The sequence below is a fragment of the Pyrus communis genome, chromosome 8 (genome assembly GCF_041283825.1).
Source record: "Pyrus communis isolate YQ-2024b chromosome 8, ASM4128382v1, whole genome shotgun sequence".
Lineage (NCBI taxonomy): Eukaryota > Viridiplantae > Streptophyta > Magnoliopsida > Rosales > Rosaceae > Pyrus > Pyrus communis.
This window is the reverse complement of record NC_142572.1, coordinates 13,551,023-13,567,566: the sequence shown is the minus strand read 5'-3', so window position 1 is coordinate 13,567,566 and position 16,544 is coordinate 13,551,023. Positions and strand designations below refer to the sequence as shown.

Genomic DNA, 16,544 nt, shown 5'->3' with positions numbered 1-16,544 from the left:
TGGTGCACAAATGTTGTTTATGCCCAACTTGACAAGAGAGTTGTAGAACGCTTGACTTGTAATAGCTTTAGTTAAGATATCCGCTAATTGATTCTCTGACTTTACGAACGGGAATTGAATAATATTCCCATCCAACTTCTCCTTAATGAAATGTCTGTCAACTTCCATGTGTTTTGTGCGATCATGTTGAATTGGGTTGTGTGAGATATCAATAGCTACTTTATTATCACAAAATAAATCTGAGGCTGAATTCGAAGGAAACCCAAGTTCACCAAGTAACCTCTGAAGCCATAATAGTTCACATACTTCTTTTGCCATACCCATGTATTCCGCCTTTGCACTTGATAAAGCAACGACTTTCTGTTTCTTACTCTGCCAAGTCACTAAGTTTCTTCCCACAAATGTAAAGTAACCAGATGTGGACCGACGATCAGTAACGTTGCCTGCCCAATCTGCATTGGTGTAACCATCTATTCGGCAATGATCATTCTTGGAAAACATGATATCTCTACCTGGTAAGGACTTCAGGTATCGTAGGATACGTTCAACTGCACCTATATGTGCCTCACTCGAAGAATGCATAAATTTACTAACAACACTTACTGCGTATGCAATATCAGGCCTGGTGTGAAATAAATAAATTAACCTCCCAACTAACATTTGATAATGATCTCTATTAGTGGGAACTTGATCAGGGTGCACGGCAAGATGGTGATTTTGGACTATAGGGGTGTCAACTGGTTTACAATCAAGCATTCTGGTTTCAGCTAACAAGTCAAGAACATATTTTCTTTGAGATAGAAATATACCATGTTTAGATCGAGCTACTTTTATACCCAAGAAATATTTCAATCCACCAAGATCTTTCATCTCGAACTCAGTTGCTAAGCAATCTTTCAGCCTTGAGATTTCCTCTTTATCATCACCTGTAACAATCATGTCATCCACATAAATAATAAGTGCCGTCAATTTACCCATTCGACATTTCAAGAAAAGTGTATGATCAGAATTGCTCTGCCTGAACCCATACTTCCTCATAGCCGTCTGGAACCTACCAAACCATGCCCGAGGTGATTGTTTCAATCCATACAATGCCTTATTCAACTCACACACCAGTCCGGGTTATGAAACCTATGCATAACCAGGTGGAATATCCATATACACTTCTTCTTTAAGATTACCATGTAAGAAAGTATTTTTCACATCAAATTGCTGTAATGGCCAATCCAAGTTAGCCATCAACGAAAGTAACACTTTTACCGTATTAATCTTTGCTACCGGAGCAAATGTTTTTATATAATCAACACCATACATCTGAGTGTATCCTTTGGCCACTAATCGTACTTTGTATCGTTCAATCGACCCATCAGCTTTGTACTTGATAGTGTACACCCATCGACATCCCACTCTCTTCTTTCTTCGAGGTAGCCGAACTAAATCCCATGTTTGATTTTTCTAAAGTGCATCCATTTCTTCCTCCATTGCCTTGGTCCATCGATCATCAGATAGTGCCTTATTCAATGAACTTGGTGTGCTATCATTGGATATTTGTTGTACAAAAACTTTGTCGGGTTATGATAATTTAAGTAATGACACATAGTTGGCAATGGGATATTTAGAACCTTTCATTGTTTCTGGTAAATATCAATTAGGTGGCTTTCCCCGGTTGTGCCTGAAAGGTAATTGATAATTCGGAACATCGGATACATCAATAGGGATGATAGATCTTACCTCAGGAATATTCTCTGGAGTATGGTCATCTGGTGGTACTATATTTTGAGATGAGGGGGAGTAGTATCAGTAGAAGTCTCAAGATCGGCAAGTGGCAGCACCGTTGTCGTGGGTGAGCACGGCACTACAGTGCTTGCCGCTAGTTCTGTGGGTAGCAATGCTGCTTCTATTGGCTGGGCTGGTAGTGCAGCCACTGCAGGCACGGCTAATAGTGGCAATGGAAGATCAATGGTAGCAACAGCCATCGTCCGAACCTGCTCGTCATGCAGTGTCTCCCCCTGAAAAGGAAGGTTGGAAAAAGCCGAAGAGTAATACATCTCAGACTCGGAAAAGTAACATCCATGGTAGTATACATATTACATGAAGGAGGGTGGTAGCAACGATACCCTTTCTGATGTAATTCATACCCCATGAAAGCACACCAAAGAGCACATGGGTCAAGTTTTGTCTGTTGATTTTTATGTAGATGAACAAAGACAACACATCTAAAAACTCATGGTGGGAGCACCAAAACGGACGGTAGAGGCACAAATGTAGCAAGAACTTGCAAAGGTGCAAGAAAATTCAATACTTTGGATGGGATACGGTTGATAAGGTAAGTGGCAATCTGAAGAGCAACATCCCAAGAGGAGCGGCGAACATCTGCCCCAATCAATAGCGATCGAGCTGTTTCTAATAGATGGCGATTTTTGCGCTCAGCCACCCAATTTTGTTGAGGAGTTTGAGGAGGATTCTGTGATTAGTTAAATAATGTGTAAAATCATTATTAACATATTCACCACCATTATCAGAACGCAAAATCCAAATTTTAGTAGAAAACTGTGTCTGAACCATGGTGTGGAATGTCTTAAATGCCAACAACACATCACTTTTATGCTTAAGAAGGTATAACCATATCATCCGTGTGCAATCATCTATGAACGTTACAAACCACCTAATACCAGATGAAGTAGTAATCGGAGATGGTTCCCAAACATCCGAATGAATCAGACCAAAAGGAATATCACCTTTATTAGAATTCAACGGATAAAAGACATGGTGACTCTTGGCAAGTACGCAAGTGTCACATTTAAAGTCTGAAACCGAACAACCAACAAATAAATCCGGAAACATATGCTGTAAATAACTGAAAGATGGATGACCCAAACGGTGATGCCATAACCATATCTGACGCCGTTTGTGATCAACGGCTCTTTGGGCGAGATTGACCCGTCCTATACTGACATCGTCCACAAAATAGAGATCCCCCCTCTTAGTACCACGACCAATTATCTCCTTCGTGAGAATATCTTGAATAAGACAAAACTTCGGAGACAATAGTACACAACAATTCAGTTGCTCAGTAGCTTGGCCAAGAGACATTAATTTATGCTTTAGTGAAGGTACAAGTAGTGTATACGGCAAAGAAAGGGTAGGCATGAGGCGTACAGTGCCAGCACTAGTTACCGGTGAGGTGACACCATTAGCATTAGTAATATTTCGTCGAAGTGGAACAGTATCACAAAATAAATCAGTGGGGCCATAGTCATATGATCTATGGCACCAGAGTCAATAATCCAATCGGACTGCGTATCACAATTATTCATATTAAAAGCATAACCATAGTTACTTGAGGACTCCGGAGGCATGTCAGAAGAACTCGTAACAGGAGGATTCATGGTAGGGTCAGTTAGGGTTGTAGTGTTTAGTATAGGGGTAGGATTGGTTAGGATGAAATTGTTTCCACCATGGAGAGTGGTAGTTTCTTCATGGGAGGGCCGAGTTTGCTTGATGGAACGGGCAGAGCAGAAATCCTAGGATCTCTGCTTTGATACCATGCTAATTAGAGCTTATCTTTGGGAAGCGTTGAAGATAAGGAATCAACTACAAAGAAGGAACATTATCCAAACAACCTTATCTTATCCAAACCTTATCCAATCTTATCTTTTCTTATCCTATCCTAATCTTTTGCTACCTTAATTCCTGCTGCAAGGGGGACATCCAAATGACATTAGAACACCTTAATATCAGGTTCTAGAAGTTCTATCCTTCTCCTACATTGGTGTCATACCTAGCCTTTTCTAGAAGCCTAAATCTATGCCGCATGGTCCCTTTAGTTTTTCCTCTAGAAGCCGTGTATTCCCTATCCTTATTCTCTTTGGTTTCTGATTTCTAAATGGTTTTTTCCATGTGGATTTGGAGTGTTTAATTCTTCTCCAAAACAATGACTCTATGCCGTGTGTTTTAGCCCTATAAATACTACATTATGTCGCATAAATCAACCACCACCCTCATCCATCCATTCACTTATTCAAGCATTTATTCATTCAGCCATCTCATACCACAATTCACACCACATACACCTAAATCTCTCTAGTGTCGCAACAAGGAAGGAAGGAGAAGAAAAGTGTTGTGCCTGCCATCATCCAAGGAGTGCCGCAAGCCTACTTTGGAGTGTTGGAGCGTTTCTGGGTTCTTTCTATCCTTAGTTTTAGTTTGATGCTTATTTTAATTTGGTTTTCAATTATGATGAACATGAGGAACTAATTTCTTTATAGTTGGAGGTGAATTCGAAGCCATGATTATATGTTTTATATGAATTGATTACGTCCAGTTATTGTTTCTTGAGTCTTGAATGTGATTTGCTTATCTGAGTTATCAAAACTTGTTTATGTATGTTGATTGAGGGTCGACACTTAATTTGCATGCATGAATTTGATGCTAGAGTATAAGGGAGTTTAACCTAATCGTTATGAACTTATATTCACAAGTAACGGAAGCCACTAGTCATGATTGTGTTAAGTAAATCCTTGGTATGAGTATCATGCTTTTCGTAACTAAATCCTTGGTATGAGTATCATGCTTTTCATAGTTACGAATGCCTCGTCAATGCTTATGGTTTTCAAAGAACTTAATGACCTTCGATATGTCTTTCTATCATGCTTTTCATAGTTAGGGAACTCGATAAGGATATTTTGGTTGCGATGCGTATTCCATCCAATTCAATGAGTTAAGGAAAATCTAATGGTTAATTTGTGCTATCACGGTTAACTTGGGGTGTTGTCATTCATAGTCTAAAGGAATAATAACTGGAAATTGGTTTGTATGCATATGTCATGTGTGGAGAAGGACCCTCTAACTAGTCTTTCACCCTTTTCAATTCACCAAATTCGTTTTTATAAAGTGTTTTATACAAAGTTTCTGTTTTAAGTTTAAACTTGTCAAAAACAATCCCCCTTCCATTATATCTTGTTATTTGAGTCAAAATCTGTTTTCTTTTAGTCTCTTGAGTTAAGTTAAGTCTTATTTTCGTAGAAATCACTTGTTAGGTCTAGAATTGAGTCTTTTTTATTGTTTGTTGCTGTTTTTGAGTGTTTTGAGTCAGTTTTGAGTCTATAGAGTCTAATTTAGTGTTTTTAAGTCTTATTTGTGTTGATTAGCATCCCTAGTTAATCACAGGTCTAGAACGATCCCTACTTACATAAATACTACAATTGTTAACATTAGGGTTTAATTTGTGTGTCAAGTTGATTTTCACATCAACTTTTCTAATACCCTTTAGATTAAACATTGATTCTATTTTGAAATTTGATTAAGACGCCTAAATAATAGCCATGTTAGTATTTTTATATTTATTTAGATTACATGTAATTATTGTTTTTTTTTTAAATTTAAAATGTTAATTATTATCCTTTAAGGTTGATATAGTTTTGTACGTGGAAGCCAGTTTATTCTCCCACGTTTGAGTCGTATGGTTTCTTCTCCCACGTTAGAATTCTGTGATCCTCATTTTTGAATTTTGAATGAACTTATCCGTTTCAATTAGTGGTTGTTTTCACTATTTTATATTGATATCATGCGAGATAATTAGACATATTCTCTATTTTTGGAGGCTTGAGGCTGGTACGTTCATATAATATATTTAAACATACCGAATACGTACCAAGAAGATATATAAAGTAACGTACCAAATATGTTTTTTTTAAATAAATATAAATGTAGAAAAATAATATATAAACGTACCAAATACATACAAAAAAAGAAATATGAACGTACCAAATACGTACCAAGAAGATATATAAAGTAACGTACCAAATATGTACCAATGAGAAATATATGTTTAATCAAGAGGAAATATATGTACCAAATATGTTTTTTTTTTAAATAAATATAAACGTACCAAATACATACAAAAAAGAAAACAAACATACCAAATATGTACTAAGAAGATATATTAAGTAACGTATCAAATATGTACCAAGAAGATATCTACGTTTCATGTGTAATTTGAAAGACTTTTTATTAAAATTGAATACTACAATATTTATCTACAAGATTTTGGGAGTTTTGAGATATTATCTAAGAAAATTAAAAGGTATATTAAATATAATGACAGGTCGCATTCATTCGTAGGTATTTTGAAAGACTTTTTATTGGAATTAAATTATACAATATTTATCTACAAGATTTTAGGAGCTTTGATGTATTATCTAGGAATTAAAAAGTATATTTATATAATGGCAAGTTGGGTAATTTAAATTATAAAAAAGGCTACTTCTAATCCATGTGGCACCTAAATTGTAGGAAAATGTTTAATCAAAACTCTAAAAGGCATAAATGTTTAATCTCAAAATTTTAAAACCTAGGCATCTGTATCAAAACCCCCCTATTATTTTATGGGAATTGTTATTGGCACTCCAAACTTTCTATATTTAGAAAGAAAAATATACTTGTGAGGAGTGTAGAAAGAGAATTTTGGAGTGCCAATAATACTTCCCTATTTTATTACATTATAAAATAAATGATTAAACTAATAAAAATTAATAAAGAATATTTAATTCATTATTAAATTGACACCCGTTCATCTTCCTTGATTGAAAATAAGAAAGAGGTAGGATAATTACACCGGTCAACTCAACACTAATTATAATAAATGATTAAAAACAACCCCTCTATTGCCAATCCATGTCACCGTTACATAGGAATTGACATTTCAAATTGACAACGTTACTGTAGTCTTTTATTTTATTTTATTTTATTTTATTTTTACTGTTATAGCTGATGTGTACATTTTGACGTCTCATTTCGAGATGCTCTTATTTTTAGTTTGTATTTTAATAGGGATAATGATAAGGAGATCAAATTTTCAAATCGAATGATGTGTCCCCAATAAGTAACAAACACGTTAATCAACACTTAATTAATAATTCAATCATTTAGCTACTTAATACTACGGCCAGTGGTATTCCTCTTCACTTGTAAGTGAGAAATCTTAGATTCGATTGTCGTCAAAGAGGAATTTTAACCACATTATTGCTAGTCCATTGTGAGGCTAAGCTCACCCTCTCCTCCTTAGTATAGATAATATTGTTTGTTAAAAAAATAATCTAATTATCTACAATCATAATATTTGGATTAAAAAATTTGATCTCCTTAATATTACCCTTTTAATACATTGAAATCTAATAGTATTAATTTTTGCATTAAGTAAATGGACAAAGGTCATTCAAACAAGTAGGAGACGTAAACGAGACACCAAAACCAGGACAGCAGACCCGCTGCTGGGAATGAGTTTGGTTTGGATTCTTCAATTTTTTTTGTTTTGCCTTTTCATATTTCTTTTTTGTTTTCTCATATATACCCTTCATTTTCTAATTTACAAAGTTGTTATAAGCAAATAGGGCTACATTTGTCATTTAGAATTTAAACAAATTTTTTGGATGTAAGTTCAATTAATTTACTTTTTATTTTCTTTTGTCAAACGATAAATTTTGTTATATTAGATATTAAATTAATCATCGACGGAATTCGAACTCATACCATTATAAAAGAGCTCAACTTCTTTCTACTATTGTAACTAGCATTTGCCTATACATTTTTTATGTATAAACATATTTTTTTAGAAAATGAGAAGGAGAGAGGGGGAGAGAGAGAACCCGGGGGGGGGGGGGAGTGAGAGGTTTTTGTTTTTGGTTTTTATTTTTTTATTTTAAATATTAGAGATATTTTAATATTACCTGTAAATGAGGTTTGAATAAAAAAAAAAGTAAAATTTGGACCTGTGAAATTACATTATTACCTATCATTTTTTATGTGTTAGAAGACTAAGTTATCTTCTCATCCTCTTTTGATTGATAAAAAAAATTTCATTAATTAGTAGAATCTAGCAATGTGCCGTGAATTACGTAAAAAAAATCATTGTGTTCCTTGTTCTTCGCTACCACGCAGTAGGGCTGAACTGTGACTAGATCCATCTAAATCGCAATTTCAACATGCAAAGGACTTGGACTGGATAGTTTCAACCGTGACGGCAAAATCGGTTAGAAGTTACGCATAGTAAACTCATTTCAATCAATATTTCAATAAATTAACATACTCAGAAATTCGTGAGAATTAATTTTCCTCATGAGAATTTTTCTCACTCGGCTTTTAATTAGCATGCAGTTAACGATCAAACTAGTCTTTTTCACTTTTGCCATGGTTTACTCAAGATTATTCAAATTATTGTTCCTATGTACACAAGTTTTGTTACTCATCATCAACGTTAATTTCACTCAAGCCCACAGTTTGGACCTCCTGGAATTCCAGAAGCCAACCGTTTTAGCGACAAAGGTAAGTACACAGCTAGCAGCAGCTATCGAATAAACCGCAATGTCCTCTTCCACACCGTACGACAACGGCTACGGCTTTTACAATTCCTCCCTTGGCGAAAACATCAACAGAATATGTAAAATCCGGCTCTGTCGGGGAGATATTAAATCGCACCGCTACGGTACGCAGTAGCGTAGTCATAATTTTTCAAATAATGGGGTCATAATATCAACCAAAAAACTTCATTTGACCATTTAATCGAGCACTTCGCAAACTCCATGCCAATATATGTCAAAGGCTTACGTCAACATATGTCGACAAGTATTATTATATGTAGAGGTTTGTTAAGTGTGGATGCAGGATACTGTAGAGTAATGTTGAAGACTATCAAAACTTGTCAACTAAGGTATTTCATCAAGCACGTGATGGCACAATAGAGTCACACACAAAATGAAAGAAAAGTAAGAAAAATATAGCAGAAAAAAATAAAAGTAGGAGGAAGAGGTTGTAATTTAATTTGTCTTAGTCATTTATAGAGTTCAAACACAATATACATAAGATTTTTTAAGTTGTTGAATGATCAAGGGCAACAAATGATTCTATGTTGGCTCACAATTGGCACTACGTGCCTTAATGACGCTGCATCCGGTCTCAGGATCAATTGTCCTAATCAGGTGGAGGCAATTGGATGGTACCCCAAGTGCATGTTAATCTACCTAAACCGCTCCATAAATGGCATGATGGAGATTAATCCGGCTTTCCACATGCCCCAAAAGGAAATTGTATCCATGGGCCTGGATGCGCTCAATCGAAAGCGCTATAGCTTGCTTACTGGACTAGGACAATAAGCAGGCAATGGGCGGTGATCTTCTTAAGTTTGCAACAGGAAACGCAAGCGTTACAAGTTTTTGTTTTTTATTTTTGTTTTTGTTTTTGTTTTTTAGTTTAGCTATATTGTTGTTAAGTTAAAAATTAGATTTGTCACTGACAGAGTTTAAACCTATGCCGTCCATGTAAGGACTTCACTCCTCTCCACCATTGTGGTATAAATCATCTGCCATTCGAAGTTTTAGGGTAAAGTACAAAAAACTACCTCAACTATTGGTGTCACGACACTTTCATACCTCATCTTTTTAAAATGACAATGTCATACCTCAACTTACGAATTTGTGTCAATGTCAGACCTCTGTCAGTTTTTCTGTTAATTTTTTTGTTAAATGCTGACGTGGCTTAAGATGGGCTACACTCCTTAGTCCAACTAGATTAAAAAATAATTAAATATTATAAAATTAAAAATAAAATTATTTTTTTTATATAAAATTGTGGGATCCACCCTCTAACCCAGCCACAGATGTGATGGCAGTGATTTAAATAAAGCAAAATCGAGGGTCAATTATTTGACTGTATCTCGTCAAATTTAGAATAGATAATTCTTCACTAATACGCAAAAGGGCCGAGACTGCGTTTTACTCCGACAGCACCTACAATTCCAACACGCAAGAAGTTGGATTGGACGGTTTTTCAACCGCGGCGGCGACACCTCACATGTCCACAATATTTCATGTTGTCTTAGTCAGAAGTCTACCAGACCCAATCCAGTCAAAATTTCAAATAATTAAAATAGTCAGGAACTCGTGAGAATGCTCCTCCCATTGGCTTTTAATTAGCATTTATGCAGTTGACGATCACAGTATTCTTTTAACTTTTGCCATGGTTTCCTCAAGATTAATCAGATTATTGGTCCTTTGTACACAAAGCTTGGTACTCATCATCAACGTTAATTTCACTCAAGCCCAGCTTGGAAATGAAATTCCAGCAGCCCACTGTTTTGACAACAAAGGCAACTACACCACTGGCAGCACCTATCAAACAAACCTCAATGGCACCCTCTCCAACTTATTCGATGCCAACAACGGCTACGGCTTTTACAATTCCTCCCTTGGCGAAAACAACGACAAAGTTTATGCAATCGGGCTCTGTCGACTAGATATTAAAAAGGAAACTTGCGGTAGCTGCCTTTCTGGCGCTGCAAACGGTCTCACGAATAATTGTCCTAACCAGAAGGAGGCAATTGGATGGTTACCCGATTGTATGTTACGCTACTCAAACCGCTCCATATATGGCATAATGGCAACTAGTCCGGGATTCTACGCTTTCAATACAAAGAATGTATCCACGGGCTTGGATGCTTTCAATCAAGGGGTGGTCATCTTATTTAATGGACTAGGAGCCAAAGCAGCAAGGGGTGGTCATCTTTGGAAGTTTGCATCAGGAAACGCAACCATTCCAAGTGCTAATATAACAATATATGGTCTTGCTCAGTGCACCCCAGATTTGTCCGAGCAAGGTTGTATTGATTGCTTAGAGTCTGCTTCGGGAGGTCTTGGATCATGTTGTAATGGATCAATTGGTGTGCGAGCTGTGACCCCAAGCTGTAGCTTAAGGTATGAAGATATCCCCTTTGTTGGAGATACAAATGAGACACCACCACCATCCGCACCATTAGCACCACCACCTGCCAATACCACGATTCCAGGAGGTATTACATATGTCAAGTTCCATTACTCTTTGAAAAAAATGTGGTTTAATTATTTGAGATGCAAATCGGACATCTTGGCATCATTTTTCTATCCCACCTTATTCGGAGTAATATGTCTGATTCTTTCCCTCGGATTGTAGCACCAACTAGAAACAAATTAATTTGTAAATTGGTTCTCAAAGTTTAATAAATTATCATTCGTTATACCTAGTGATAGAAAAGATTTAGATAACTGAAAATCCAGGCCCATATATAATCCGATATGATCAGAGAAGCTATATTTCTGATTTGTGCAGGAAAGAAGAGTAATGCTTCTCGGACTGTGATCATTACGGTTGTCACAACAGTTGTGTCCTTGGTACTAATTATATCGATCTGCATTTATCTGAGAGTGAAGAAGATAAAGGCAAAACTTGGAGGTAAGTTTAGATCAGTTAGTTTTTACTTCCCATGAAACAGAATGGCCTCATGGAACACCTACTATTGATATAAGAACTTAAACTCAAACATTAACATACATGTATCCGTTTAATTAATTATGCATGAAATGGCCTTATTTAGTTTTTGGTTTCATTTTGCATCTCTCTCATGCAAAGAAGCAGATGAAATTCTTGATACAGAAGCCTTGCAGTTCGACCTTGCCTCCATAAGAACGGCTACAAATAACTTTTCTGAAGCCAATAAGCTTGGACGAGGTGGATTTGGTACTGTTTACAGGGTAATGAATCGTATCATTAAAGACGTCAGTTAAATTATTATTGTGAGAAATAAGTCAACATTCAGATGGTGGTTGAATGCAGGGTAGGCTTTTGAACCAAGAAGAAATAGCGGTTAAAAGGCTTTCTAGAGATTCTGCACAAGGAGATATAGAATTTAAAAATGAGGTCACGTTAGTAGCCAAACTTCAACATCGCAATTTAGTTAGGCTCCTTGGTTTCTGCTTGGAAGGAAACGAAAGGCTTCTTATCTATGAGTTTGTCCCTAATGCAAGCCTCGATCATTTCATATTTGGTAGGGTTGAGAACTTGGATTGCTGGTTTTAGTTTGGAATGTATTGTAAATTCTTCTATGTAAATGCTTCCCAAAAAGAGTACACTGCAACAAACGTCAATAACTGTCATTATTATATAGTCTTCTTGCTTGAATGTGCAGATCCGATCAGGCGTGCACATTTGGAGTGGGACAGTCGCTACAAGATCATATTAGGAATTGGGCGAGGACTCCTTTACCTTCATGAAGATTCTCGTCTTAGAATAATTCATCGTGATATGAAAGCAAGTAACGTTTTGTTAGATGCAGAAATGCAACCCAAAATTGCAGATTTTGGCATGGCAAGACTGTTTGATCTTGATCAAACACAAGGTGATACCAGTCGAGTTGTAGGGACTTAGTAAGTACTAGCAGATCTTGTACGGCTTATAATCTCAAAGTTCATGTCATTTAACAATACAAGTAAATTAAGAGCACACAACAAGATAATTTAGGCATAACTATTACAAGTTTCAAATATATTAACAACTAATCTTGCTTTCATTGATATGCAGTGGTTACATGGCACCTGAGTATGTGATGCGCGGACACTTTTCTGTTAAGTCCGATGTATATAGCTTCGGTGTGTTAGTTTTGGAGATAATTACTGGACAGAAAAATAGTTCTTTCCGTCACGGTGGGAACGTGGAGGACCTTCTAAGCTATGTAAGCAACACAAAAAGCTGGGCTATACCTTATCCCTGCAATTTATTAAGATTAAACTAACGAAAGAAAGGTCCTATCCGACTTGGTAATTTCTAACCATTCTCAAACTTATGCAGGCATGGAAAAGTTGGAATGAGGACACAGCTTCAAATTTAATAGATCCCATGTTGAAGAGTGGTTCAATACCAGAAATAATGAGATGCATCAACCTAGGATTATTATGTGTGCAACAAAATATAGCTGATAGGCCAACCATGGCTGCAGTTATTCTCATGCTTACTAGCAACTCTCTTGATCTTCCAGTACCCTCACAACCAGCATTTTTTATGGATGGTGGCATTGAATCCTCATCTGACATGTCTTTGGCATGGGATGATAATTCTGGTGTGACAAGGTTAGATCTGTCTAAAAGCAACTCTGTCAAATATATGCTGCATGGATAGCTTCGATTCCAAGTCACAACCTCACTAGTTGACGGATGACGGAATGAAATGTTTGTTGTTGTTTGGTAACACTTTTGTCCATTCATTTTTATGCGATTCATTGTTTATGTATACAGGTTCTGATTAATCTCAAGTTATTGGGATCAATTGGCCTTTTTTTTCCTGTTATTCTAGCGGTAGTCCACGTTAAAATAAGGCTTATTTTTAGCTAAGCCTCCTGAAATATTCCTTTCAGACATATTCCTTTCTTTAATCTCCAACCTTCTTTTAGGCATAAAAGATAAGTAGCTACTAATTAGGCAGTGTTAAATCCTAGCTCATGCATAATTGGACAATAAAAGCTATAGTATTATGAAATTGAATCCTCCTAAATTCGAACTCAAACAAACAATCCAAGGGTGTTCAATTGAAAATCAAATCAAAGTGCTTTTCATTCAATTAGCCAGGTGTATCTCATTACTTGATCTTTTTCTTGCTTTTTGATACATAGACATACTTAGATAAAGAATGACATGCCTGAATGAAATATAATCATGTATTGTGAGAAAAATTTATGAATTGCCCTAGAGTCGGTGCAAGTTTTGGTCATGACTCACCTCTAAAAGAATATCCTCCTTCTACTTTGGTCTTTTCTCCTTCATAGCTTGCTCTGAATTTACTGAACGGTTTTCAAAACCAATTCCAATGATCAAATTCACGAAATATTCAGTCTCACGAAAATTCTGAAGCTAATTAGAAAATGGCAAATTGTAAGATTTTGATGGTATTTGGAAAGTGTGGGAGAAAAGACCAAATTAGAAGGTCATGTCTTTTCTCTCGGAAAGTAAAGAACCTCCTTTGGAGGTATATGCATCCACTCTTTGTCATAGAACTATCTAAATACAGCAGACCTATTCTAAAAGATTGTAAACCACAAACAATCTTGTTCGAAAGAGAGGTATCATCTATAACAATATTGCAGCATCAATGAACTTAGAAACAAAAAAATTAACTGAAAATTAAAAATGTGAAATAAATGAGTCTTATTTCAATAAAGAAGCCCTACGCTTCTGTAAGGATACCTGTGCTTTTCCATCGCTCACCAATAAGCTTTGTCAACTGCTCCGATGGAAGTGCTCTGAAGTGTTGACCATTCATCGACCAAAGGTTCGAATAAAACATGACGCCTGGGGGTAGTTTTTATCTGAACATGAAAATATATACCTGGAGCAGCAAAATCATTTTCTCAACTGGGAATTGGTTGTGGACAATCATCAGAAAGGTTGACTGGACTCCATAAAGAATGCATTCAGAATGATTATTGACAGGAGGAAATCTCCCAACAGTTTGACAAAACATCCATAATCATAACAGCAAATCACCAACAGTTTTTAATATTCAAACCTACACAGTTGTTTGTTTGATCTTCCTACTTCCTAGTTTGCTTGTAATTTAAACTACCCAAAATAATTCAAACAAACTTTCGTGGGGCGTCTCACGAAGCCGAACGGCAGTTCCCGTTCTCTTTGTTCCGAAAAATGGCGGCAATATTCTATGCCCTGCTACTAAGACATGCAACTGCCATTCTCATTTCTGGTTTCTTGACGGAATAAATGTGCCTAAGAAGAACGAAAAAATGGTGGCTTGATTTGTAGGTCTCTACCAATCAGTGCACTGATATATATACATCTCCATGTCCAATAGCCACAACCGCAATTGCAATCTCCAAATGTAAGAAAAAACTAAATCCTGAAAGCTAGCATTTAGTACACAGAATTTGAAATTAGATAATGTTATTGCAGCAGCAACAGCATTTAGTACCCAGTGGAAATCAAACTCATTGAACATAGTCTAGCTATGTAACATACAAATACAACCTCTGCAATCAATAAACAAAAACCAGATTTTAAAAATTAAAATCTGCGAAAATTCAACAAAGAAAAGAGAATCCAGAAATCAAACCCATCAATCAATTCATAAAATCAATTGCTAATCACAAAATTACCCGCCCAATTCTGCCGTAAAACTCAGGGTTTAAATTTTTCTTCGAATTTTGGGTTTCTCTTCGTCAATAAACTGCGCTCTTGATCAAGATCCGTCAAACTCAGGGTATAAACCGAAATTGCAGATACATAAACAAAATTAAAAACCAAAATTCCTTCGAATCAACACAAAATTGAAAAAAAAAAAGAAAAAAGAAAAAAGCGATAAATAAATAGTCCAATTACCGCTCTAAAAACAGTGGTAAATTAGGATTAGAGTTTCACAGTTCTCACCCAAATTCGAGCCTACCCGCAACAACTCCAGTTCTTTCAGCCTCAAATGACCATTACGAAGACGAATCTTAAACATGCAACACAGAAACGAATTAATAGTGCATATACTAATCCGTGATAAAATTGAGATGAATTGAATTGAGAATGAATTAGATGGAATTAAAATGAGGTGGAATTAGAATCAGATGCTTGTTGAAGTTATTTACTAAAATTGTCCGGAATCGAAATAGAATTTTATAAAGCTGTTTATTAATTCAACAAAATCGGAATATAAACTGGTATGATTACTACAATGTTCAAATCAAATATTTTATATACTTTTTTTAATAAAATTTGATATGGTATATAATAGTAAGAAAAAATTAAATTGTTTTTTTATTTCATAGACATACTAAAATGATTTTGTTTATTTTTTTTAATAAATTTAAGTATTGACTTTAATATCTAAATTTTTTTGCTTAAGTTGTAGTTTTTTCTCTTCGGCATATGTATAGAGTTGTGCATAATGTGAATGAGCATAGAATTATGCTTAATGAGCTAAAAGCCTAGAAAGACATGGAAAGAATTTGTTAGAAGCATTTTCAGAAAAATAAGTCTAGGGTTAAAAGGATAATCTTAGAAATAATGAAAGTAAGTGAGGGCATAAAGGGGAAAAAATTATCATTCTGATTGCTTGGGCAATCCGGAATCCAAATACTTTATATATGTTGGGAATCCAAATCCTCCAATTTCAGGAATTGGATTCCATTTTTTGTGTGGGCCCCATGCACTTTTGATTCCTCCCAATTTTAGTAAAATCATGTATAATCCGTAATCAGAATCAGATTCCTTATCCTTATTTCAATTACGGGTTAGTAAATGCTCTATAAATTCCTAAAATTTCAAAGAAGATGACCATGCGGAGAAAACGAACTGAGTTGCACACGAAGAAGATGACGACGCGGTGACTACATGGAAAGAGGCAAGGGCAAACATGAAATAACATTAATTAATCAGGGATAAATCCGCCATTTTACTGTTAATAAGTGGTGCACACGATGAACAGTAATTTTCTGCTGGCTTTTTTTACATAGATAATTTGCTTTTTAGTACGTACATACTATCTATTTTTTCCACAAAGTACCTTATTCCATATAAAAAAAAAAAAAAAATCTTCTCGAAATAACCATCCTTGAAATTATATTTCCGTATAATTTTTGTTAATTGATACTATAAGAAGTGGTATATAAGAACTTTGTTTTATTGATAATTATAAAAAAATTTCTTTAACTGATACTATAAGAAAGGGTGAAATTTTGTTTAATTGGATTT

At 35.5% G+C, this 16,544-nt stretch overlaps 1 protein-coding gene across 3 annotated transcripts; it reads left to right on the top strand.

The window, feature by feature from the left end:
• The first annotated feature begins 9,895 nt into the window (after positions 1-9,895).
• Positions 9,896-15,309, top strand: LOC137717295 (cysteine-rich receptor-like protein kinase 29). 3 transcript variants are annotated; one of them, XM_068456604.2, is made up of 7 exons: positions 9,896-10,840; positions 11,137-11,259; positions 11,440-11,558; positions 11,641-11,851; positions 11,993-12,230; positions 12,385-12,535; positions 12,652-15,309. In XM_068456604.2, exons 1-7 carry the CDS (start codon positions 10,012-10,014, stop codon positions 12,976-12,978), a joined length of 1,998 nt encoding a protein of 665 aa, XP_068312705.2. In that variant the 5' UTR covers positions 9,896-10,011; the 3' UTR covers positions 12,979-15,309. The 3 variants fall into 3 exon arrangements, with proteins under 3 accessions (XP_068312705.2, XP_068312704.2, XP_068312706.2); XM_068456603.2 differs by having other exon boundaries at positions 11,437-11,558; XM_068456605.2 differs by having other exon boundaries at positions 9,897-10,840; positions 11,443-11,558.
• Positions 15,310-16,544: the final 1,235 nt, after the last annotated feature.